The 27,164-nt window shown below is 37.3% G+C and overlaps 1 protein-coding gene and 1 pseudogene across 5 annotated transcripts in view; one reads left to right on the top strand and one right to left on the bottom strand.

Annotated features, from left to right (window-relative positions):
- ECPAS (Ecm29 proteasome adaptor and scaffold) overlaps window positions 1–27,164 on the bottom strand; it is a 130,063-nt gene that overhangs the window by 52,656 nt on the left and 50,243 nt on the right. For all 4 annotated transcript variants that reach the window (XM_030919233.1, XM_030919230.1, XM_030919232.1 and 1 more), the window contains 15 exons: window positions 26,755–26,923; window positions 23,351–23,490; window positions 20,417–20,498; window positions 17,730–17,849; window positions 15,074–15,159; window positions 14,747–14,825; window positions 12,540–12,589; window positions 11,462–11,528; window positions 11,249–11,371; window positions 9,328–9,431; window positions 6,323–6,446; window positions 4,708–4,788; window positions 2,842–3,067; window positions 2,304–2,395; window positions 400–534 (listed from right to left, as the gene is read on the bottom strand). In XM_030919233.1, the coding sequence (XP_030775093.1) occupies window positions 400–534; window positions 2,304–2,395; window positions 2,842–3,067; window positions 4,708–4,788; window positions 6,323–6,446; window positions 9,328–9,431; window positions 11,249–11,371; window positions 11,462–11,528; window positions 12,540–12,589; window positions 14,747–14,825; window positions 15,074–15,159; window positions 17,730–17,849; window positions 20,417–20,498; window positions 23,351–23,490; window positions 26,755–26,923 (1,678 nt within the window). The remainder of the gene's footprint in view (window positions 1–399; window positions 535–2,303; window positions 2,396–2,841; window positions 3,068–4,707; window positions 4,789–6,322; window positions 6,447–9,327; window positions 9,432–11,248; window positions 11,372–11,461; window positions 11,529–12,539; window positions 12,590–14,746; window positions 14,826–15,073; window positions 15,160–17,729; window positions 17,850–20,416; window positions 20,499–23,350; window positions 23,491–26,754; window positions 26,924–27,164) is intronic.
- Window positions 6,897–7,764, top strand: LOC115893903 (annotated as a pseudogene). The gene has a single exon (XR_004053915.1). The product of XR_004053915.1 is annotated as a 60S ribosomal protein L7a pseudogene (transcript).

The raw sequence follows: 27,164 nt of genomic DNA on the forward strand, positions 1-27,164 counted from the left end.
CAGCAGGTGAGGAAGTAAAATGGAGCTAACATTTCTCGCTCTCAGTACTAATCAGGCCCGACCCTGCTTAGTTTTAGTTTCCAAGATCAGATGAGATTAGGTGTGCTCACGGTGGTATGGTTGCAGGTTCTGAGCATCCTGTTGTACCAGGGATTCTCATGTATTTATGAATCACTGTACTCCTAGCACCTAAAACAGTGCTTATCAGACACAGCACCACACTTGTTAAGTGAGCTGACTGAACTAATGTATTACCTATCTCATTTACTCTTTACAGGCATAAAAGCAAGGAATTTATAAGTTCATTTTACAAATGAGAAGATAAAAACCAAAAATTAAGTTAGATCCTTTTATGAAACCCTATCTCCCACAAAAAGGAATGAAAACAAAATAACATACGTGATTGTCTTTTGTAGTCTTTATAAGCTGTTCTATCATTGATTTCAACTCATTCCCCGACACTGTTGATACCACCACAGAATAAAACAATGCTGCCAGTTCGCGCATTTCTTCTTTACTGCTATTCATCAGACTCTGAGCAGTATAAAAAAAAAATATATACACATGACACAGAACCACGAGCCTCACTACAACATCTTTTAAAATTAAAAGAATATTCAATCTGTTGATGGATATTGAGGAAAAAAAGCTATTATTTGAAAACAAAATGAAAGTTGAATGAATTATATAACAAAATCCTAGGTCCATTTTCATCAAAGATACACAAGCACAAAACAGGTGAAATTTATTCACAGATGATCTAAAACAAGGGTCAGCAAACTTCTGTAAAAAAACTGAAAGGCTTTATGGGCCATTTGGTCTCTGCTGCAACTACTCCATTCTGCCACTGCAGTACAAAGGCAGCAACAGACAATACGCAACGAATGAGCGTGGCTAGGTTCCAGTAAAACGTGGACACGACAAGATTTGTGTCATGAAACGTTATTCGTTTCTTGATTTTTTTTTCCACATTTAAAAATGTAAAAACCATTCTTAGCTTGCAAACCATACAAAAACAAGAGGCAGGCCCTATTTGGACTTTTGACTACTGTATGACAACCTCTCATCTAAAACATCAAAGCTCAAAAACTTTGAAATAATTTTAAAATCAGTAAATATTCATAAGAAATAAAAAAACCTTTTTAAAATAGAAGCAATTTCATAAGACCAGATTATCCAGAAATGTGCAAAACTCACACCTCTTGGTAAATTTCTTTCATGTTTTCACCCTTAAAGATATAATTTGTACATTTTTACCATCATTCAAGCTGTATTTTCCAAAAAAAGAACCGCAATATGTAGCACATGGGCCAATACTTATACTAAAAAAAAAATTATTCATTATTTATCTGAAATTCAAATTTAACTGAGTATCTTGTATTTTTACTTGCTAAACCTGGCATCCCTTTTGGTATAGCCATGGGACAGGAACACTCTCATACATGACTGGTAGAAGTGTACATTGGTACCACACACATGGAGGGTGTGGCATTATCTATGAAAATTACAAAAAAAAAAAAAAAGAAAGAAAGAAAATTACAAAAGTACATGTCCTCTGATCCAGCTATTCCACCTCTGGGGAATCCATCTAAAACATATACTTCCTCAATATGCAAGATGATAGATTATTCATTGTAGCAGAATGGAAGTACTCTACGTGACCATCTATAAAGATCTAGAATACATGATAGTACACTCATACAATAAAAACTGAGGCTGTTAAAGAAGATGCGCTCTCCATAGTTGTAGTGGAATATCTCTCTACTATAAAGTGAAAGAATGTATAAAACAGTATGAATAGTATGCTGCTTTTTATAAAAAGATGGGACAAAAATTTTAAATGCATGTTTTTATGTGTATGTACATAAGTAAACTCTAGAAAGGATGCCATACATAAATGGTGACTTACATATGTTTGTCAGAGGGGAGAGGAAAGGGCAAAAATTAGGGTAGGTTGGAGATGGTTATGGAAAAGAGACATTTTACATAGTCTTTATTTAAACTACACAAACCCATTGCTTATTTTTTCTAAAAAAAACAAAAACAAAAAACTTTCGAAACAGAAAAGGAAATTTTCTTTATACTCCTATGCTTCTCAATTCATCTCCCACTCTCCTCCAGATGTGTCAAGGAGACATAGTGACCTACATGCTTCCCAGTAAGTGTCTGATGATGAGAGAGTTTTCAAAACGACCTTAAGGCAGAAAAGGTCATAGGGATGCTGGCAGGAAAAAGAAATCATGAGGTTAAAGTCTGAAATACAATTTAAAAAAAAAAAAAAAAAAGGTACATGCAGAACATACCTTTATCCATTCTGTTTTGTCTACAAATTTGGTAGCCAGCTTTTCTGGATACACTGACACAGCTTCCAATAGACAGTACATAACCGGCAAACCTAAGTAAGAATTTAGAACCACTTTAAATTTCAAGAAAAGTAATGAACATACAGGGATCACTAAATTCCTTTTAAGTATAAGGCCACTGCTTTAGCACACATTCTTTCGGTTCTATTAAAAAAAAAAAAAAAAAACCCTACACAACCTAAATATAGTATGTGATTCACTACAGCAAATTTACAGATGAGCTATCTATAAAAAGGATATCCTGTTCTTCACATCTACTTCCGAAGTAAAAATGTATTATCTATTGTTAGCATTTCTTTCTGAAAAAAGAAGTAGTGTATCCAGAATGAATCAGATAAGTTTAAAAAAAAACAAAGGCTAATGTTCGGTTACAGAAGTGAAGAGAAAGAATAATTTTGCTATACTTTGTTAGCTAGGTTTAAAATTAGATTTTTGCTTAAGTGCTTTAATATCTTCCCTTCGCGTCGCAAATTCCTACCTCCAACACCTGCTAACAGCTGCTGAAGCAGGCCAATGTAGATCTGGACAGGGTTAGTTTCCCCACTCTTGTTAGAAGATGATGAGGGTGCCGTCTGCCCGCCTGACATTAAAGTCCGTATGTAGCGTCCAATGGCTGGAGCATGATCCTGCATATCAGCCAAACTCTGAGAGGTGGGCACCACCCCCGCACTGTGTGCGAGGCACATGCGCAAGTACAGAACGATCTACAAACAGAACGGAGAGGAAGACTGCATAAGCTTCTCAAAAAGTCAATGTGGGACGGTACTCTTCAAAGTAACAATTTCTAGTTTTGATTCACCCACCCTTCTTTATAAAGCTATTCCAATCCTCATGGAAGGCAGAAAATACGCCATAATGGAGCAAAATTTGTATAACAAGGCTTGCAAATCCAAAGAATTTTTTAAGATTGTTAAAATACAAACTGAACTTTTAAAGTCAGAAATTGGAGCTGGAGGCTGTTATCCTTAGCAAACTAAGCAGGAACAGAAAATCAAATACCACATGTTCTCACTTGTAAGTGGGAGTCAGATGATAAGAACTTCTGAATGCAAAGAAGCAAACAACAGACACTGGGGTCTACTTGAAGAGAGAGGGTGGGAGGAGGGAGAGGAGCAGAAAAGATAACTATGGGGTATTGGGCTTAATATCTGGGTAATGAAATAGTATATATAACAAACCCCCATGACACATATTTACCTATATATCAAACCTTTACATGTAACCTCAAACCTAAAATAAAAGTTGAAAATTATAATAAAAATCATTATTTTTTAAAAGCCGTATGTGTGTGTTTGTGTGTGTGTGTGTGTGTGTGTGTGTGTGTGTGTGTGTGTGTGTGTGTGAGATAGACAGAGAGAGAGAGAGAGAGGACAGAAATCTGAAGCAAATGGCCTATTATTCCTGCAGAATTCCAGTTGTGTTTACCCCACTGACACAAGAATTTGAGAAAATGGGTTCAATTCATCTACAGAAAAATAGATATAACACCATAAAAACCTCTAACATAGACCAGACACAGTGGCTCATGCCTGTAATCCCAACACTTTGGGAGGCTGAGGCAGGAGGACTGCTTTAGCCCAGGAGTTCAAGACCAGCCTGGGAAACATGGTGAAACCTATCTCTACCAAAAAGATAACAAAATGAGCCAGGAGTGGTGGTGCACGCCTGTAGTCTCGGCTACTCAGGAGACTGAGTCAGGAGATTCACTTGAGCCCAGGAGGCGAGGGTGTAATGAGCCGAGATCACGCCATTCACTGTACTCCAGCCTGGGGAACAGAGTGAGACTCCTTCTCAAAAACAAACAAACAAACAAAAACAACCCTTATATAAACCGGCTACCAAGGAGTCCATCCTCTGGAAGCTTTTTCACTGATCATTAGGATAGGCAACAAATTCACTGTGAATATTCTTACTCTGAACAAGAGTACTTCTTGTAATTTACCTAGTGCAAGTCAATGATCTAAAAAACAGAATTTCCCTTAGTAAGTGTGATCAATTAATCCTCTCCAACCTTCAAAACTAAATAACCCTAACAACCTCAACAACATGTTGGCTTTAAAACCCAAATCTAACTTGCTGCAAAATCCCAACAGTAATCACTACAGAACATCCAGTTTTTTCACAAAAAGAATCTCACTGAGATAAATGTATTTACGTACTTCACTATGAATTAAAATAATACCAATTTCCCAATACTGTTTTTTTAAATAAACAACCAGATGAAGAACAATGACACAATATGGGTTTACCTAAAACACAACAAAATGACAGACACCTCTTCGGGTGTGGTGTGATCGTTTTAGAACACTTACAAAAAGTAAATAGAAATATATGAAAATTCTACCTCTCCAAAGGCTGCTGGGTTAAATGGAAGGACAGTGGTCCCGGTCATGTACTTGACTGGAGTTTTCATTCGATGAGAAGCCTAAGTTTAAAAAGTCCAAAACAGACACAATTACTGAAAAATGGAGCATACCTGCCCTTCCTCAACTCAAAAACAACTGTATTTCTAGCTACATGTCCAAAGTTTCCTTCTTTTTCTGATTAAAACATTTTCCACTTTCCTATTAACCATGCTGATCATGCATGTCCGTCACACACTAAATGACAAGTGTGTTGCCCTTTTTCCATGTTTGTACTGGCTTGTTTAAAAATAATAAACCTATTCCAGACGTCTACTAATATGGTCATCTCAGGTCACTGCATGCCAGTTATTTTCATTAATAATGAAAGTAAGAGGAAACTACAAGCATAGAGAATCCTCTGACCACAAATAGACTGTGTTGCTATATGGAAAACAGAATCATGGCTGCTGCATACTGACCTTCAACCCCCTTAAGGTGCCTACCTAGCAAAGAGCTAGGATCACCAGTGGAGGTAAAAGGTAGGAAGGTGTCCTCTGGCAAAGTGGGACAGAGTCAAGGCCTGGAGGGGGTGGATGGTCATTACTGCCAATATCCTGGATCTACCAGGAGAAAACACTGTGCAAAAGCAGAGGCTTACAAAAGCAGATGGGATGCTCTCTTATGAACATGGTGGGAAGAACATGAACTATTCCCTGAAGCATCCTTATACTACCCTAAAGAGTGCCCTTAAACATAAAAAGGAGAACCAGCATGGGCAATATAGCTAAACCCTGTCTCTACAAAAAATACAAAAATTAGCCAGGCACGGTGGTGCACGCCTGTAGTCCCAGCTATCAGAAGGCAGAGGAGGGTGGATGACTTGAGTCTGGGAGGTGGAGGTTTCAGTGAACTGAGACCACATCACTGCACTCCAGCCCGGGTGACAGCAAGACCCTGTCTCAAAAAAAAATTTTAAAATTAAAAAAAAAAAAAAAAGGAGATGTATTTTTAAGCATGTCATATTAAGAGAAAAAGTATTTAACACAGCCTAAATGTTGCCAAGCATGAAAGGAATTATAAGTAATTCACGTTTAGGCAAAACAGATCAATTACAGGTGAGAATTATAATTTTTTTTTCCTCACTTTGTATCTCCTTATTGTAAGTATTAATGCTAGAAACTTTATGAGTCAGCTGGGCATGGTGGCTCACGCCTGTAAACCCAGCACTTTGGGAGGCCAAGGTGGGTGGATCACCTGAGGTCAGGAGTTCGAGACCAGCCTGGCCAGGTCTCGAGACCAGACAGTTAGGTGAAACACTGTCCCTACTAAAAATACAAAAAATTAACCAGGTTTGGTGGCGGGCACCTATAATCCCAGCTATTCGGGAGCAGGGGCAGGAAAATCACTTGAACCCAGGAGGTGGAGGTTGCAGTGAGCCGAGATCGTGCCATTGCACTCCAGCCTGGGCAACAAGAGCGAAGCTCCACCTCAAGAAAAAAAAAGAAATTTTATGAGTCAACATTTTGTGATTACATTTTTCACTTTAAAGATGAATGTTTTTATTTTCATCATCCATTATGATTTAGACCAATTACCTTAAGTTGCATGCCATACCTTTTCTTGGATGTAATATACCATTTCCGGGAAGGAAGGCATCTGCTCAGAAGTACTTTCTTTCCTGTTTCTACCTGGAAGACACCTTAACACGCGTTGTGCTTCTCCATGAACTTCTTCACGTCTTTCAGAAAAAGACAAATAAGAATAAAAAATAAATGTCACCAATTGGAAATGATCATTTGAAGAGTAAGAAGAGCAATTTTATTTGCTAGCTAGAGTTCTCAGAAAATGTCTTAAATACATTCTTGGCTATCTAAGCAGAGTCAACACAACACATTACAAGAAATCACTTCTTTTTAGAAATTGCATGAGGTCTGGGGAGTCATACGGCTTACATCTTTCAATTTGACTCAGAAAAAAACAAGATAGGATACTGTAAGTAATTATGTAAATTTCTATGTGTACGCTTTACCTCGTACAGTTAAATCGTAAACTATAACACATATTTTAAAAATCAGTGACTATCCAGTGGTCTACACACTCCACCCAAACTCTTACAATTCTGTACAACTAATAACTGATAAGTGACATTAAAGTGTAAAAACATAAACCCCCTCCTTCCGCCGCCCAAGATGCCGAAAGGAAAGAAGGCCAAGGGAAAGAAGGTGGCTCCGGCCCCTGCTGTTGTGAAAAAGCAGGAAGCCAAGAAAGTGGTGAATCCCTTGTTTGAGAAAAGACCTAAGAATTTTGGCATTGGACAGGACATCCAGCCCAAAAGAGACCTCACCCGCTTTGTGAAATGGCCTCGCTACATCAGGTTGCAGCGGCAGAGAGCCATCCTCTCTAAGCGGATGAAAGTGCCTACTGCTATTAACCAGTTCACCCAGGCCCTGGACCGCCAAACAGCTACTCAGCTGCTTAAGCTGGCCCACAAGTACAGACCAGAGACAAAGCAAGAGAAGAAGCAGAGGCTGTTGGCCCGGGCCAAGAAGAAAGCTGCTGGCCAAGGGGACGTCCCCACTAAGAGACCACCTGTCCTTCGAGCAGGAGTTAACACCGTCACCACCTTGGTGGAGAACAAGAAAGCTCAGCTGGTGGTGACTGCACACGACGTGGATCCCATTGAGCTGACTGTCTTCTTGTCTGCCCTGTGTCGTAAAATGGGGGTCCCTTACTGCATTATCAAGGGGAAGGCCAGACTGGGCCGTCTAGTCCACAGGAAGACCTGTACCACTGTCACCTTCACACAGGTGAACTCGGAAGACAAAGGCGCTTTGGCTAAGCTGGTGGAAGCTATCAGGACCTATTACAACGACAGATACGATGAGATCCCTGTCACTGGGGCGGCAATGTCCTGGGTCCCAAGTCTGTGGCTCGTATCGCCAAGCTCGAAAAGGCAAAGGCTAAAGAACTTGCCACTAAGCTGGGTTAAATGTACACTGTTGAGTTTTCTGTACATAAAAATAATTAAAATACAAATTTTCCTTCAAAAAAAAAAATATAAACCCCAACTAATTTCAGACCACCTAGAGATTGATCTCAGCAACAGTCTTATCCAGATACCATATAAAGGCCTTTTAATTCCTCAATTGCCTCTGTTCGTGTCTCATTTTCCAAACAACAGATAAAGGGTCGAAAAGAAAGAATTAATAAATAATTCCTTAAGTTGTCAGAGGATTTTCAATTGACCTGAATGGTTTTAACCCAAGAAGGAAAACTGTTGAATTAGTTATGCTTTGATTCTGGTTTCTTAAATAAAAATAATTTTCAGCACTTACGGAAATAAGATACAGCAGTTAGGAGCTTTATGTGGAAGTTCAACTCCCTAGACTTAAATCCTTACTCTAACATGAACTGCCATCTTGGCTGCCAGGCCCCAGTACATCTGGCCTGTGGTTGGGAAACTAATGTAAAAAAATTAAGAAGCAACAGAGCACCAGAATCAACATTAACAATCCAAAGCCACTTTAACCAAATTGAAATGTGCTCTATGAGAAGCAGCAGCCAAGATCAGAAGTCAAAAATCAGGGCCTGGTAATAACTTGTGATATCCAATTAAAATACCAACCAAATAAATAACAGCAAAATATACACAACTTATAGGAAAGAAAACAAATGCCGTGAGGGGCACACAGTTGGCCAACTAGAATACTGACACAGTTATCAAGGAATTACCCATTTTTTAAAAATGAAGCATAATAGTTTATGGGCAAGGGTGTTCATATCATCATACGCATGATTTTATTTAAACTATTCCTCAGTATAAATGAGGCTTTTCACCTCCCCAAATAAGGCTATCCCTGATAACAAAAAAAAAACATATACAAGAATCTCACTTAAAGGATGCAAAAATTCTAAACGTTAAACGTAGTACTGGTTTAATATTATGAAATAGATTAGAGTGCTGCATGGATTTTAAGATAGCAATGACCATAAGATATGTAACAGACTTGAAAAGAATTGTTTTAATATGTGCATATATATTTCATTGTATACACATGACTTTTAGGGCATGTCCCAATTTCAAAACCATTTAAACCTTCTTTTAAAATGCATTATACACGCTAGAAGATACAGTAGTATAATTAATATAAAATGCAACTTATACCTCATTTAAAAACATAAGTATATTAGATATAAAATGATACTCCAATATTTAATAAAATATTAATACATATGTCAAACCATCAACATCAATCTTTTTTCTCCTTACACAGGGCTTGATTTTAGAGATTTATAATTATACAACACATGCAATCATATAATCTGCTTTATTTACACTTGACCATTTCATAAGCATTTTCTGTATTAGCTATATATCATATATTGCACATACATATCTACATAATATATATTATATAGAAACATACATGTAATATTTATATTTTATATAAATATATAGGTATATGAGTACAGGTCTATATCACATCAAGAGCCATACCTTAATAAATAGCTTCGCTTCTAAATTTCATAGACCAACATTGTAAACAATACAACTTTTAGTAATTTTCAAATAAATTCAAAATAAACCAAAATTCAAATTAACACCTTTTGAAACTTACGGATCTCCTGCAGCCAGTAGCAGCAAATATCTGGAAGGGATATGATCTGAGGGAAACACCGTGCTGGCAAATTTCACAGCCACTTGTCGAACTTGAACCTCAGGCTATTTGATGTGTAAACATGGACAGACCACCCCGATCCAAAAAAGAAAAAGGAAAAAAAAAATCAATTACCAGTCATTAGTCCCAATTGAGTCTTCCCAATTGTAAACAATTCAAAATTCTAAGGTGACATTTTAATAAATGTGTATCTAAATAAATTAAATAAATCATTTGTTCAAGATCTTTAATCATGTCGTTTAAGTCTTTTGGACACTGGCATTACTTAAAGAGTACTCTTATAATTTTAGAGGATCCTCCAGGTAAAGCAGGAAGACCTCCTAAGACCGTAAGCAGAGAATCTCTGCACATCCTCAGCACAAACCTCGGGGCCAGGGTCACTGTGACAGTTTCTGGCCACCACCTCTGCCACCCCAACTCTCAAACTGTCAGTCACGTGAGTGAAACTCAGGTATTTTGCAGAAATCACAAACAGAGCCTACTTGGAATCCCCACCAATTTGAAGCAAAATACTTTCAATGTTCTCAGATTAGCTCTCAAGTTAAAACTGACTCCAAAGCAGTTTCAACTACAGAAATATATTCAATTAACCGAGATTAATAATCTGTGACTACAAAGTTCAACCAGAAAAGTTTTAGAATCTACTGATCCTGAAGCTTTATTCTTATGTAACTTCCCCAGGTCACTCCTCTAGCCACAAACATAAGTGAAATAAGACAGACATTAAAAATAGATATATTGTCCCACTCATTCTGGCATTCTTGCTATTTAGCATTCCTTGAAGTACATTAAAGAGTGAGGATATTAAAGACTAGCCTAAATTATATAACTAATCTAGAGTTTGGTTGCTTTAAATGTTGTCTGCGAAAAGAAAAGAAATTAGCTTTGTCTTGGTAATAGTGTTACACGATTTGATCTGCGTGCGCAGAACCAGTATCTATAAGTGTTTATACAAGCATCACCTTTCCTTGTAAAGTTACCTAGAGCAAGTTTATTCTATTCTAATGAGCTTCCAAATATGCCTACACACCTTTGTCCATAATGTATGACCATGAACCACATGCACTGCACACTAAGAGCACTTAACAATAGGACTCCATCATAGTAAGCTTTCTGAGTGTATGTAATAGCACATTTAACCCTGTCATATTTTAATACGAAGCAGATACCTTTCTGAATATTTAAAATTCCCTCGAATCATCCAATCATGTCAGTCTAATTCCATTAGGACACAATTTATATTAACCTTACTGACACTTTTTAGTATCATTCTGTCTTCCAATCTCCCTCTCTTTCTACTCCTAAAAATGTGGGACAAAGAACTGACTAAAGCAAATATATAATATTTTACATATTACACATATGTGTGTGTGTGTATATATCTATAGATATTCAAAATCCTCCTACAAATTCCCATGAAAACCAAATAAAGAGGACCAGAGGAAGAAGAGCACGTATGATAGTACTGGCTCACTTCCTAAAGACTCACTTTGACATACGGATTTGTCTTTCACCCCTTCTGCTTTTCTCTGAAAATGTTACCTATCAAACTCTACCCCAGCAGACAGTAGTGCTCAGCTACCAGTTACAAAGACAAAACAATTCTAACTCGGAGGACACGGCATTAAGAAGAGTTTTCCCACATGGAAAGCTCTAAACATAAGCATCGCTATGAATACTACCACTCCTTCTCCCCTAAAGTCAAATTTTCATCATGAAGAATTAAAAATAGATCCTAAATCACAGCCCGAGTGAAAGCAAATATTCCTCTTAATTATCAAAAGTTAAGTAGCAATTCAAATTTTGTTATTAAAAATGTAAACCATATACTACCCAGGCTTTGTAGTTCACACAGACCTACCTTTATTAAGTATGAAGCCACCAGTGCCTCCATGAGAGTTCGCTGTGCCCCTTCCAAAGTACTATATGCTCCAACCATCATAGATAAAGCTTCTTGAATAGCAAGTCGAGTCTCAGGCTCTTCCTATAAAGATAATAAAAATGTTTCCCTCCCTGTTGGGTTCCCAGGGGAACATCCAAACAGAAAGCATAAACTTAGCAGCTGTTTCCCTACCTTACACAGGGCTTCAAAAAGCTGCTGCACAAGCGCTATATCCTTAGTGAATAAATGCGGCATTCGACTGCAAAAGAATGTAAAAATACTGTTACTATCACAAATTTCCAAGAGATGAAAAAGGGAAAAAATGAAACTAAACACAAATTTTCCTGAACTCTCTGAAGACAATGTCAGCATCATTATATTATCTCCTCCAAGAGCCAAAAATTTTTCTAAATAATTATTTAATTCTTTAATCTAAATAACCCTTGATTAATACACACATCTTCCAATTATCATCTCTATAATATGCCATGCATTCAGTTAACATTTCTGATTTTAACAGGAAGAAATTAGATAAGACCAAATTGTGATCTAAACTAATGACTGTCACGGAAAGGGGCTTTGTTACTTCATGCAAACAGACAAGGGACAAGGTTGGCTGACAACCCGGCACGATATCCACTGATCTGGGGTGGCTTTCTTCCAAACCCCAAAGCTCCTTTTGCTGTAGAGAAGAGCAAGACCTGGTCTACACAGGCCAACACAAAATCTGCACTGGGGGTGGAAGCAGCACATGGTGCCGCTGAGGATGCTTCATGTCTATCTCCCTGCTTTGAAATACAGTGAAGGAAGATGAAGCCAGGAGGAACTGGAATGAGGAAATCACATTGAGAAGAAAAAAAAAATCTGTCAGGGCCACTCAGAATCATAAACACCATTTTCAGAAAAGAGAATCACTAGAAAAACCTTGATCACTGGGTTTATAAAAATTAGTGCCAAGTAGCAACAAAAACACTTAAGGTCAATCGAAAGTCTCTAGGGTACAAAAAAAGTAACCCATTATGACACAATTCAGTTCAAACTCTCATTTCAAGACCACCATTTAATACAGTAACATACCTTCATCAAATGTAAATTAAAATATCTCACATCTTTTTCCTTCTACACAGAAGACATTTCTAAACAACCTATGGCCATTAAATACATTGCCTTTCAGAATCACAACAAATTTATTCTCCACCATTATTAAATGCCACATAATTTTTCTGAGTTTACCAACACCATATCTCTCACTAAAAAAGAGTTTACTCACCTGGAGAGTTTTCCAACAGCTGAATATGCCATTGACAGTAGTTTAGGGTCCTTGAAATTAAAAAAAGAAAAGAAAAGAAAGAACAAAAAACAGACAAAACAAAAAAATACAGTAAACAGTAAAACCTTTTCGCTGCAATTACATGCATTATTTTACTCCTTATTAAACCTAGGTCTCACTCTAACTACATGGTGTTAGCACCTGAACAACAACAAAAATGTTCAAACCCAGAATCCATCACACTACTAAAAGGAAAAGCAAGACAAAACCTTGCAACCCAAATCATTCCAAAAAGAAAATGCGGTGGTCATAGATATGAAAGGTTTCTCTTAGCTGGTGCTGAGTTCAAGATATTTCAACACTATGTAACCTCCAAACACCAAAGTTCATCTTCAACACACTAAAAAACATTAACTCATTAGAAAATACATCACTGGTCCAACAGACTAGGATCCTCCATCTCTCACCAAAATTGCAGTAAACTCTAGTGTGATTTTCTAAAAATCTACACTGTAATGAACAGCTTCCTATCATATTTTCTACCATAAAAAATTAAGAGGGTTATAGTCACCAGGTGAATTAGTGAGGTTCTCTCCTCAAGATACAGATATAGAGTTTTACATGGTTTTTCGAAAACTAATAATCTGATTACTCAGAACACAATAAACTTCTACCAGTTAAAGTTTATGTGTTTATCCTAGGATTTGCCCTTCCACATCTAAATGGCTACTCTTATGGATTCATCTGTTGGGAAGACATGCAGATGTCACCTGCAGATAAGGGGACTCACACCCTGTGGTTTGTCTGGCCTCTCTAACTTATATTTAAATACACAGTTTCTCCCCAAAAGCTCCAGCACATTTTTATTTCTACCAATGACTCTAAAGCATCTCACTGTCTATGCCATAAAATAATCTGAGAAGTCCCCTAGATCTTAACCATGCAAACATTACTTAATAGGAGAAAGAAGCTATGAGAACCAAGCCTACTTACCCCCAAAGCACAGCTGCACAGTAAATAAAGTGCCTTTCACTAATAATACCTAGTAACGTGCCTTGACTATGGTGAACAATTTAGGTAGATTATTTTAATCTTCACTGTAGTCTAATGAAGCGGTATTATTATTTTCATTTTTCTGATAAGAACGTGCAAAGAATTTAAGTAACTCACCAAAGAACAAAACTAGGATTCAAACTCAGTTCTAATTTCAGATGGTAAGATCTTGATCTCACTATACTATTTGCAAACATGCATTCATGTTTAGCTTATACTGGGGAAAATAACACTAATGAATTCTTGAAATATTACCTTTATAAGCAAATTCCTTTTAAATACTGGAGATATTATAGTAAGAGAAATACAGCAGGGAAAAAGGGGATTCAAAAATCCACAATCCAAGGAATCCTCATCCCATTTAGCTTAAGGAATCAAAAATTTACTGAATGCATGTTTTGACAGAATTCTGAATCATCAAAATCTCAGCCCGATTATTTACCACAGAAAAATATAAAAGAAAAAAAGTATCTTAGCCCCTGAGAATTAACAGTTTCCCAACACAAGCCAAATCCAAATAGCCCCATACGGAAATCAACTTAAATTCCAATTCCTTTAATTCCATTTTTGCACAATAGCTAGAAGTAGCACAAAAGGCGCTGGCTGAAAAAATGCTATTTAAACATACAGCAGACCGGCGCAGTGGCTCATGCCTGTAATCTCAGCACATTGGGAGGCTGAGGCGGGCGGATCACCTGAGGTCAAGAATTCAAGACCAGCCTGGCCAACATGAGAAAACCCTGTCTCTACTAAAAATACAAAAAATTAGCTGGGTGTGGTGGTGGCAGGTGCCTGTAATCCCAACTACTCAGGAGGCTGAGGCAGGAGAATCACTTGAACCAGGAGCTGGAGGTTGCAGTGAGCGAAGATCTCACCATTGCACTCCAGCCTGGGCAACAAGAGCGAAACTCCATCTCAAAACAAACAAACAAACAAAAAGATACAGTAAGACCTCATATCAGTTTTTAATAGTTATTTTCCCCCAAAAAAGCAAAAAAGGGCAGTAATTTCTGAAATTTGTAGTACTTCAAGTAAACATGTTAAGAAACAATGAAACTTTAACAAACTTAAACTACATTGACAGACCAGAAAGATTACAGAAAATATTTTAAGATATAAAATGTTGATAAAAATTTAAAAGACAAGTCACTTACCTCTTTGTATTCATTGATTAGCTTGGTGAGGCCATTCAAAAGCATTGGACCTAATGGCTTAATCTTGATTTCTGGACAGCTTTAAATAAAACACACATACACAAAGCAAGATAAGAATCACATAACTACATACCTTTACTGATGATTACATAAAATAAAGAGAGACATAACCAAAATAAGTTAATCTATTAAAATACAAAAATATTTAAAGATGAGCAAACATGATTTCTTTCTAGGTAAGATGAATAAAAAGATATACTTGAAGCATACTTGAAGCATTCAATCATTCCAGCAGCTTGAAAACTTTATAAAGTAGTCAAAACTTACGTTATACAAATATGATGCACAAATTGCAGGGATAATGTTCTTAACTTTGAATTTGTATTTGTACCAAAGAGTCCATCATACACCACCTATGTGAAAGGAAGAGTTGAGAACATCAATTAACAAAACTAAGAATTTAGGTCGGGCACGGTGGCTCAAGCCTTTAATCCCAGCACTTTGTGAGGCCGAGACGGGTGGATCACAAGGTCAGGAGATCGAGACCATCCTGGCTAACACGGTGAAACCTCGTCTCTACTAAAAAATACAAAAAACTAGCCGGGAGAGGTGGCGGGCGCCTGTAGTCCCAGCTACTCGGGAGGCTGAGGCAGGAGAATGGAGAATGGTGTAAACCCGGGAGGCGGAGCTTGCAGTGAGCTGCTGAGAGCTGGCCACTGCACTCCAGCCTGGGCGACAGAGCTAGACTCTGTCTCAAAAAAAAAAAAAAAAAAAAAAAAAAAGAATTTAATATCTTTGAATAGTAATCAGAATTCAAAAGCAGACCTTTCATACTACATCGCGTTCTTCAGCGTTAATGCAGATAAACATTATTAGCTGACCGACTTAGAAAGTCAATCAGAAGCTCCTATAGTCTGTGGAGTAACAAACACAGTGGTTGATCTCACAAGTCTGCAAAGCTTATGGGTCCACCACGGTGAGGAAACGAAAAGTACACACTGCAGTGGGTCACCACTCAGCTATTCCCTATGTTTCTTAATTACATGATTCAGGACAAATTCTAATTAAAGCTTCAGGGAAAACATACACATGGAAATATTCTACAAGTGTCCCATTGGGGTAAAGGTGCTTCAAGTATTAGGAAACCACATCTAGAAGGCAAAAACATCATGTAGGTAAGTCCTGTGCAGCATGCAGCAAGTTCAATATTAACCATCAACATCAAAAATATCTAAATCCCTCAAGTTCCTTTTTATGACAAAGCTTACTTACACTAAAAAAAAAAAAAAAAAAAACCACTCTACACTCTTGTTCCTAAAACTGCCAGCAGTATTCTGATCTTATTTAACAATAACATGTGAGTTACAGACTAGTATTATCTGCTTTTTAACTGCCACTGTGTTAGGTACTAAGAGATATAAAAAAGAACAAGCACTCAATCTTGTTGAAGAGTTAAGAGATACATACATTAAAATGATACAGAGCCAGGCATGGTGGCTCACACCTATAGTCCCAGCTACTAGTGAGGCTGGGACGGGCGGATCACTTGAGCCCAAGCATTCAAGGCCAGTCTGGGCAACATAGCAAGATCCTGTCTCACTTCAAAAAAAAAAAAAAAATCCCAGCACTTTGGGAGGCCAAGGCAGGAAGATCACTTGAGCCCAGGAGTTCTAGACCAGCCTGGGCAACATAGTGAAACTCCATCTCTACAAAAAAAAAATCAAAAATTAGCCAGGTGTGGTGGCACATGCCTGTAGTCTCAGCTACTTGGGAGGCCCTGAGAGGGGAGAATCACTTGACCCTGGAGGCAGAGGCTGCATTAAGCCGAGATCGTGCCACTGCACTCCAGTCTGGGTGGCACAAAAAGTCTCCACAGCAAGTCTCCAAGAAAAAAACACAAAAAGATATAGGACAAAATATAATCAAGCGCTACATTATTTGAAACAGACTTTTTTTTTTTTTTTTAGCTACTCAGAAGGCTGAGGTGTAAGGATCACTTGAGCCTGGGAGGCAGAGGCTGAATGAGACAAGATTGTGCACTCCAGCCTGAGCAACACAGTGAGACCCTGTCTCAAAAAAAAAAAAAAAAAAAAAACAATCAAAGAAACAAGCAAAGAAAAAGAAAACAGATTGGATGTGAGCCAAGACTAGAGGCAGGAAAATAAGTTAAAATACTGCAGTAACCAAAACAGGAAGTAATAGTTTGAATTAATATCACCATTATAGGTGTAGAGAAGTGAAGATATTAAGATGAAATCAAGAGGATTTGGCCACTGCCTTCAAGTGAGCTTTCAGTTAACGATGACTCAGCTTTTTCACTTAAGTGACTAAGTTGCTAATGATACCATTTTTGGAGAAAAGCCACACATTAAAAAAAAAATCTTGTTGGAAAGGGATTATTACCATACATTTAAGATAAATGGAAGCCATATATAGTACAGGCTAAGTGTTCCTTACTGGAAATGCTTAGGATCCGAAGTGTTTTGAGATTTCAGATATTTTCAGATTTTGGAATATGTGTACATACATAATGAGATATCCTGGGGATGAGACCCAAATTTAAAGATGAAAGTCACTGACATTTTCTATACACCTCATGCACATAGTCTGAAGGTAATTTATACAATATTGTAAATAATTTTGTGCATGAAGTAAAGTTTTGACTGTTTTAATGCAATCCATCACACGAGACCAGGCATGGAATTTTGCACTCGGAGCATCACGTCAGTACTCAAAAAGTTTTGGACTTTGGAGCATTTAGGATTTCAGATTTTCTAATTAGAGATTCTCAACCTATATATATTTTCTGATATTTTTTTTAAAATCATACTGCAGCAAATTTAAGATAGAAAAAAAAGAATCTCATTAATCTTGTTACATACATCAACCTACCCACTGAATATCCATTAACACAGTTCTTTCTCTAATTAAACAGACATAAAAGTTGCAGACAGGCCAATATTCTCTGGAAAAAATAAATTACCTGAATGTTGGCTGGGAACGTTTCAGCAGCTTGTCTAGAGCGGAGGAGATGGGGGACAATCTTTAACTTGACTCTCGTACTGACAGGGTCCCTTTTCAACTCTGGCTTCAGAACTGCACCCTGTTGAAAATATGCTTGATTTTAACTTAGAAATTCAAAATTATTTTGAACTGAAAATGTCATGAGAATTCATCTAAATCAATGGTCTCTCAAACTTTGTTTCAAGATCCCTTTACACTCTTAAAAATTACTGAACTCTCCAAAGAGCTTCTGTTTATATCTGTGTAACCTATCAATATTTATTATATTGGAAATTAAAACTGAGAAATTAACGTATTTGTTAACTCAGAATTATTAATAAACTCATTATTTCAAAACTAACATTTGTTATAAAAAATAACTACTTTCCAAAGCAAAAAAAATTGTACTGATGGAGAAGCACTATTTTACATTGTCTACAAATCACTTCAATGTTCACCTTACTACAAGAGAAATGAATTTTTATATATTCTTCTGTATTCAATCTGCTATAATACACTGTTTTGGTTGAAGTAAGTAACAAAAACCTAGCTTGCACAGATATGTGTGGTTGGAAAAGTGAAGATGATTTTAGCCTTCTTAGGTAATTGTGGATATTCTTTTTTGACACTACACCAAAACTTGACAAATAATAATTTCTTAACAGTTAATTGCTTATTTTTTAAAAATGAAAAGAAAAAAGATTAGTTGCAATTTGGAGTTGAAACCATATCAATGAACTTTTATATACTCTTATACTATATCCCACTGATTATCTTACTCTGAATGGCTCCCTTGCCCTTATATGCTTTTGTAACATCATTCCTCATTTGCAAAATACTGGCTCACTGAGTTAAGCAAATGTTTCTTCATACAACATTTTTTTACAAAGCCTGTGCTCATATCACCTGTGTTCTAATCACATCAGAAAAATCCACTAAGTACTGATAAGCTATCAAATCACCGTGGTGAACACAAGTTTCTCAAAATTCTAATTTTTGCTTGAAAGCTAACTTTTATTATTGCCAATAAATCATGTTGTTTTTCTTAAAGTAACAACCTCATTTTTTTCCTTTTAGAGAAAATATGTGCCAAACACCCATCTCAGTAGCTATAATTTGCCTGTCTACTCTTCAAGTAAAGTCATTTTTACTGCTTCATCAAGAATGTTCTTGGCCGGGCGCGGTGGCTCAAGCCTGTAATCCCAGCACTTTGGGAGGCCGAGACGGGCGGATCACGAGGTCAGGAGATCGAGACCATCCTGGCTAACACAGTGAAACCCCGTCTCTACTAAAAATACAAAAACTAGCCGGGCGAGGTGGCGGGCGCCTGTAGTCCCAGCTACTCGGGAGGCTGAGGCGGGAGAATGGCGCAAACCCGGGAGGCGGAGCTTGCAGTGAGCTGAGATCGGGCCACTGCACTCCAGTCCGGGCGACAGAGCGAGACTCCGCCTCAAAAAAAAAAAAAAAAAAAAAAGAATGTTCTTAAGTAAAGCTGAGTTTTATTCTCTCTCTTTTTTTTAAATGAGTACATAACACTGAAGAAAAGAATGACTGCTAGTCATCTGGTGACATAGTTTTGATGTGTGGTAGGAACCAAGCAAGTACACTCACCATTGCTTTTGTACCATGAGTGCAAATACACAGTACAAAAAGAAAAGGCCTTCACAGATCACCTAAAAGGTTTTTTGAGACCCTTAAAAGGTCCATGGAACACACTCCGAGAACCACTAATCTAATCCAACAGCTTCATTTTCTACATGAAGAACATGAGGCCAGGAAAGGTTATGTCATCAGCCAAACCTTTCCTCCCCAACACATTCATGGGTACAGCCATTTGGGGCTAGAATTCAGAGGTCCTGATTCCCATTCATTCAGCTACTCAAGAGACTGAGGCAGGAGCACAGCTTAAGCCCAGAAGTTCCAGTCCAGCCTAGGCAACATAGCAAGACCCCATTTCAAACAAAAAAGGGCAAGAATGCAAGCGTTCAAACAAATAATCCTTGTATGTCTGGGTTTGGACTTGGAATACTTTTAAACACAGTGAACTAAAAAGAACTCATCTTATTAAGGCAAAGGTCTTACTTTGAGGCTTTAGGAGAACCCATCTTTTGTTCTAGATTCTAGACCAGAAGTCTAAGAACTACAGCCCATAGTCCAAATCTGGCCCACCATTTATTTTGATAAGGTCTATGAGTTAAGCATCAATTTTACATGTTTTAATGGTTAAAAAATATCAAAGAAATAATATTTTGTAATACATGAAAACTACATGAAATTCAAACATCAGTATCCACAAAATTTTACCGGCACACAACCATGCTCATTCGGTTATGTATTGCCTATGGTTGTTTTCCTGTTACAAGAGTTGAGCAGCTGCAACCTAAGAGACCATAAGGCCTGCAAAGCCTACAAATTTTACAGAAAAAATCTGTCAATCCCTACTCTAGACAGTTTGTCATTGTTATTTAGGAATCTGAATTTACAACACCAGAGCCAGTAAACTAAGTTACCAGGTTTTAATTCATCTAAACTAGCATGACTTAAAACTATTGTTTTGTTATAGTACAGATTCAGCTTAAATGAAACTAGAAGAAAATGTATAAATACATAGTTCATGTCAACAAACTACTTTTTACGCTGATGTAAGAATAAATCAAAACAGCCTACCTCTTTTGTCTTCAGTGGTATATCTCCAAGGTACACCTTGTACATCTTATTAACGATGGCAGGATTATTCCAGTCAATTAAGCTATGGAAGGTTTCAACAAAGGTTGTTAAAATTATTTTTTCCTCCTCCTTCAGTGATTTCAAAAAAATTATAGCCCCATCATTTCTTAACAAAAGAAAACGTTAGAAATACACAAATGAAATGGGCAACTGACACTGTAGAAGAGAAGGAAAAGAAAGGTACTAATTTCTGTTAAAGTTTGTTTTTAAACCAAAACAAATACAAATCACTTACCCCACCCTGACTCAACAGATTATTGTATCCAATGGCACAATTTGGTACCACAGGAAAAATGGACACTGTTCCTACACAGATGGGTTCGCAGGGCCAATGGCATGGAGCAACTCCAACAGAGCAGAACTTTACTACACTTGTTCAAAGAGGCCTGGGGCAGGGTAGGATTTGTCTGTTTAACCATTTGGCAATTCAAAAGTGATAAGGAAACTGACAAAAAAATGTGTACCCATGAAATTAAAGCCACATCTAGGAAGCTTGTAAGCCACTTTATTTCTCTAATGTTATGTCATTGTGATTCCCAGCATCCCCCTCCTTATCTACCAGTACACACTTGCAGTTTTAATTCTGCAGAGTAGTTATGCTGCTATTAGTCACTAAGACTTAATTCTGTTTGGGCCCCACAATAAGGTGAATTCAGATATAAGATAATCAGTAAAGGCCGGGCATAGTGGCTCACACCTGTAATCCCAGCACTTTGGGAGGCCGAGGCAGGTGGATCACCTGAGGTCAGGAGTTCAAGACCAGCCTGGCCAACATGGTGAAACCCCGTCTCTACTAAAAATACAAAAATTAACTAGCCAGGCGACGAGGCGGGCGCCTGTAGTCCCAGCTACTTGGGAGGCTGAGACAGGAGAATGGCGTGAACCTGGGAGGCGGAGCTTGCAGTGAGCTGAGAGCCGGCCACTGCACTCCAGCCTGGGAGGCAGAGCAAGACTCCGTCTCAAAAAAAAAAAATTAGCCGGGCATGGTGGTGCGGTCTATTTTTTTTATATATAAAATATAGAAATAAAAATAGCAGTTTCAATAGAAACATAAATGGGTTTATCCACTGCTACTGTAATCCCAGCTACTCGGGAGGCTGAGGCAGGAGAATCACTTGAATCTGAGAGGTGTAGACTGCAGTGAGCTGAGACTGCGCCACAGCACTCCATCCTGCATGACAGAGAAAGACTCCATCTCAAAAAAAAAAAAATGATTGGTGATTCGCTCCCATCCTCTGCAGCAGATCCCACCCAATCATTTCATAAACCTAGCAATAATGCAATCCTTCCTTCCATTTGACTGGTTTACCATACTATATTCTCTCTGCCCTTTGACATTGGTTCTGCTTTCAAGCTATCCTGTGTTTGTGCAAACATATGAAGCTGCTTTGACTGTTTTTCAGATTTATCTTTTCTTTCATAGTTTATCAATATGCTTCTTAGAATAGCCACAATCCTGCTATCCTCAGAGGCATTCTACAATTCTGTTTTGGATATGATTCACCTACATCTTTCCTAAGCTGATTGCAACTAACTAATCCTCAAGCTCCACCATTGCTTTTCTTTCATAATACTTGTGGTTTAGAGATTTCAGACAAAACAAACACTTTAGTAAAAGAAACTAAAAACTTAGTAGTAATTAATTTCATTCATATTTTGGCAAATATATAATATTCCATAAAGATACATACAGTAATTTACTTAACTATATCCCCATTATGGAAAACTGAATTTGTTTTCATATTTTAACAATGATAGAAAATGATATAATGAACAAATCTATAAAATTTTTCTAAATCTCTTCCTGCTTTCAAATAATTTCCTTAGGACAAATTCCCAAAAGACTGAGATAAAAGGATACAAATATCTTCATGATTCATGACTTATTGCAAACTGCTTTCCAAAACTTCATTTCAATTTATAATGCCAATCAACAGGGTATAAAATTAGCAGTTTTGGCCGGGAGTGGTGGCTCACGCCTGTAATCCCAGCACTCTGAGAGGCCGAGTCACATGGATCACCTGAGCTCAGGAGTTCAAGAGCAGCCTGGGCAACATAGTGATACCCTGTTTCTACTAAAAATACAAAAATTAGGTAAGTGTGGTGGCCAACGCCTGTAGTCCCAGCTACCTGGGAGGCTGAGGCATGAGAATCACTTGAACCTGGGAGGCGAAGGTTGCAGTGAGCTGAGATCGTGCCACTGCACTCCTGCCTGGAAACAGAGAAAGACTCTGTCTCAAAAAATAAATATATAAATAAAAATAAAAACAGCAGTTTCAATAGAAACGTAAATGGGTTTATCCAGTGCTACTGGTATCCCATTCATTTATTTTTCATTGACTTTATTTCTTATACAGAATATTTTCTGTAAGTCTATTTGCTATCTGTATCTCCTCATGTGTGAATCAGAATCTATTCAGCAACTCTTTTCATGAATGTAATTTTCACTGTATTAACCATAATACATACAAAGTCTTTATTAAAAGTAATCTCAAATGGTTTGAGACAGAGAAAAAAAATAAAAATTAGTAACTTCTTGAACTGACACTTTTCTTAACATCAATTCTTTAAGCTCATCTACCTAGCCAGAAGTCTCATTGATTGTGAGGACATTCCTAACCTAGTCCAGCTACAAACAGCATCTCCACACAGATTTTCTTCTCTGTCTTACACAGAATTCAACTCTTTAGCAAACTTTATTACAAACTGGGTATATCTAATCATCTCCTCTAAGTTGAATGCCTCATTACATAAAATCCTAAAAAAAAAAAAAAATATATATATATATATATATATATATATATATACATGTGGCAAGTAAGCTTTGAGAAATCTAGCCCTTTCAACCTTGAAAGCTTATAGAGAAGTAATTACCTCTGTTTGCTTTTCAACTCTAGGTCTGCTGCCGTTGCCACACTGTGGCGTGTGTCACTAGAAGCAATTACCAAATGGAGAACAGCCTCGAGTTCAGGCACCTGTTCAGCTTCTATGAATTTCACGATTCCCAATTTGCACTGTAGACAAATGAAGGCAAGGAGAAAGAACGGTCAGGGGAGCAAAGGACACCCACTCAAAGTACTGCTTAACATATCAGTGTGGTCACAAACCAAAGATGAGCAGTAACAACAGTAGCAGCTCTTACTTGGGCTTACAATGTGCCAGGGACTATACTAAAGCACATATATTCATAATTTCACTTAATCCTCACAATCTAATAAATCCATCATTATACCCATTTTTTAGCTAAAAATACTGAGACAAGGCTTTGATTAAGACACTGGTAAACAATGAAGGCAGGATTCAAACCCAAGTCTCTCTGACTCCAAAATTATTATGATACACAGCCACCCTAGTGAGGTTACATAGCCTCTCTAGAGTGATGAAGTCTTGAAGTCCAAATTTGGGGCCTCCAGATAAGATGGTGGTACACCAGGAATAAAGTGCTCCATGGATTTTTTCTGACAGTTCAAAAAGAACTAAACTCACATTCCATGGAGTTTCACTCTATTGCTAACATATAAAGGACATGATTTCAAATGTTAGCTACTCAATACAAGTGAAATTCTAATCAAACAGTTTTCAATTTAATTGACTGGCTGAAATGAAACAGACTAAAGAGAGATTCTGCTTAGAACTTCATGCAATGTAAAGATGCTATGAATTTCACTACAAATGACTGTATTCAGGATAATACACCTGAAAAAATAAAATTTCATTTTCATCTTAAAAAATCAGTCACATAACAGTTTTCACATATACTAGGATTAATAAAGTTTTACAATTATTAAATGAGAAAAAAATGCAATTTAAAAAAGTATAACAGATCAAAAAAGGACCTGCCTTCCCTCTCCCGCTCAACACAACTTACTTTTAAGAACAGTTACAACAGAAAAGATTCAAACATTTGTACAGCCATAAAAAAGAAACTTATGGAAGTCAAGTACACAAAGATATAAACTAAACAAAAAATATGTAAAGAAAACTGAAAACGATACAGATGTCCATCAATAGAAGACTGGTTAAAAAATATCACATATAATTGTATACAAACATTCAAAAGAATTACTTTTTTAAAAATCCAAAATACTGTTCAATATAAAAAGCAAACTACAAACAATGTATTACATGACAAATAGAAATGTACTGTTTAAAACTGTGAACACATACACACATGCACAGAGCAAACTGTAGACAGATGACAAACTAGTGTGACAGGATTTCAGGTAACTTTTTTTTTTTTTGAGACAGAGTCTTGCTGTGTCGTCCAGGCTGGAGTGCAGTGGCGCAGTCTTGGCTCACTGCAACCTCTGCCTCTGGGTTCAAGCGATTCTCGTGCCTCAACCTCCCCAGTAGCTGGGACTACAGGCACACACCACCACGCCTGGCTAACTTTTGTTTTTGCTTTGTTTTCTTAGTAGAGATAGGGTTTTGCCACATTGGCCAGGCTGGCCTCGAACTCCTGACCTCAAGCGATCTGCCCAACATGGCCTCCCAAAGTGCTGGGTTCACAGGCATGAGCCACCGCACCTGGCCTTTTTTATTTATTTATTTATTTATTTATTTATTTATTTATTTATTTATTTATTTTTACTCAGAGACTTGCTCTACCGCCCAGCCTGGAGTGCAGTGGCACAATCTCAGCTCACAGCAACCCCCACCTCCTGGGTTCAAGTGATTTTCATGCCTCAGCTTCCCACATAGCTAGGGTTATGGGCGGGTACCACCACGCCCAGCTAATTTTTGTATTTTTAATAGAGACAGGGTCTCACTCTGTTGCTCAGGCTGGTCTCGAACTCCTGGCCTTAAGTGATTCACTCGCCTCAGCCTCCCGAAGGGCTGGGATTACAGGCGTGAGCCAATGCATCCAGCCCCTTAATTTTTAATTTCTCTACTATTCTTAATTACTTGAATATTTGCATTAGGTTTATAATTAACAAAAACATGTTTTACTTGGAAGAAAAAGTATAAAACAGAGATATTTTAAAATTAGAGGAAACAGCTTTCACCCCTGAAACTAACCTGTTTCAGCACTAGATTATGAAACTGACAAAATACATACAGACGCGTATTGGCAAATAATGACCAATTTAAGATTATAATTGAACGATAACAATTTTTCTCCAGCATTTGTAGCTTTAACCCTCAGATAATCCCAGATTCAAAGCCTGGTACTAAAAGTGAGACCCTGGTAAATCTCAAAACCTCCATGCCTTTCAGAAAATGGAACTAACAATTTCTATACTTCACTGGGTTGCTGTGACAGTTGAATGAGATATCGTATTCAAAGTACCCAGTACAGTGCCTGTCACATAGATTGCACTCAATAAAGAGTAGCTTCTGTTAATTCTTTACCTTTCTTACTTACATAATAGTTTAAGGAGGAAAAAAAAAATCCATAAAGCATGAAGAAGGAGATCAAATCAATTCTACCCCTTACTGAATAAAACATTCTATAAATTTGTGTATGGCAAGAATGCCCCACTTGCCTCTTTTTCCCTCTCCTGGGAACACTGTCTTAATCAATGGTCACTTATATTCCCCCCAAAAAAAGGATCAAATCATTTAGACTGCCATGGAGAAATAAAGGAAGGATCAGAAGACTAACCCATGTTGCTTGAATTCCAAAATAATTACATACTGATCTCATCTGTTCTTCCCTGAAGTGCCTGATGACACAGACACAGTGAGGCACCTTCTCTGTAGAGCACCAGTCATTTTTAAAAGCTGCTCAGAGAACATCTGTGTCCTGTTTAAATCCAGAACAAAATTCTTAATGCCAATTTTTAAATTCCCAAGAAGTAATATAACAGGGAGTCATGCTTTTCCCCACACTGTCACTTGTGAAGTGCTGGGGCTTCTCACTTTACATAAAATGTACAGCCCTTAAAAGTTGAATAGTGTAAGAAAAATTGTATTTTAACTGCACCATAAAAGCTGGATGATAATTTACCCCATAATTTAAGAATTAAAATGGCAAAAGTTAAAAAAATTTTTTAAATGACAAAAGTTAAAGATATTCAATTTATAAGTGAGTTGTGTTTTATACTTGAAATATGTAAGCAATATCAGAAAAACTAAACAGCATGTCCCACTCCTCCCTGCCCCTAGGGCTTAATAAATAACTAGTGTGAAGAGAACACATTACATCAACTGCTCCTTTCAAACATATTTCATTGGAGAGCCTGAATATACCAGAACTATGTTTTATATGGTTCATGAACTTCATAGGAGCAAATGTCCACAATCAAGTACCATTATGAGGAAACAGTGTGTGATACCTGTTCCAACTGTTCAGGTGTCCATGGGTTATCACCAATAACTCGTTTAGCTGCATAAAAGCTCATTCCCGGAGGAGGCTGTGGAATTCCAGAACCTCCTCCACTGTTTGAAGAAGAACCCTGTGCTGAAGATGAATTTTGGCGACTCTGGGATTCATTTAACACATAACTGGAAAGGAAATAACACTTTAACCCTCTATAAAAACACAAGCATTTACATCTATATATGTATACAAAACATTCAATCATATACTGTCCTCCTACTGTATTTTACTAGAAGAATGAACACTTGAAATTAAAATTTCATCATAAAACTATTTTAAGGTATCTAGAAAAGGTATATCTTCAGCCAACTAACCAGAAGAGCATGTCATTTAACTTGGTTACAAATGAACTACAACTGTTACCAA

Source organism: Rhinopithecus roxellana, chromosome 16 (genome assembly GCF_007565055.1).
Source record: "Rhinopithecus roxellana isolate Shanxi Qingling chromosome 16, ASM756505v1, whole genome shotgun sequence".
Classification (NCBI taxonomy): Eukaryota; Metazoa; Chordata; class Mammalia; order Primates; family Cercopithecidae; genus Rhinopithecus; species Rhinopithecus roxellana.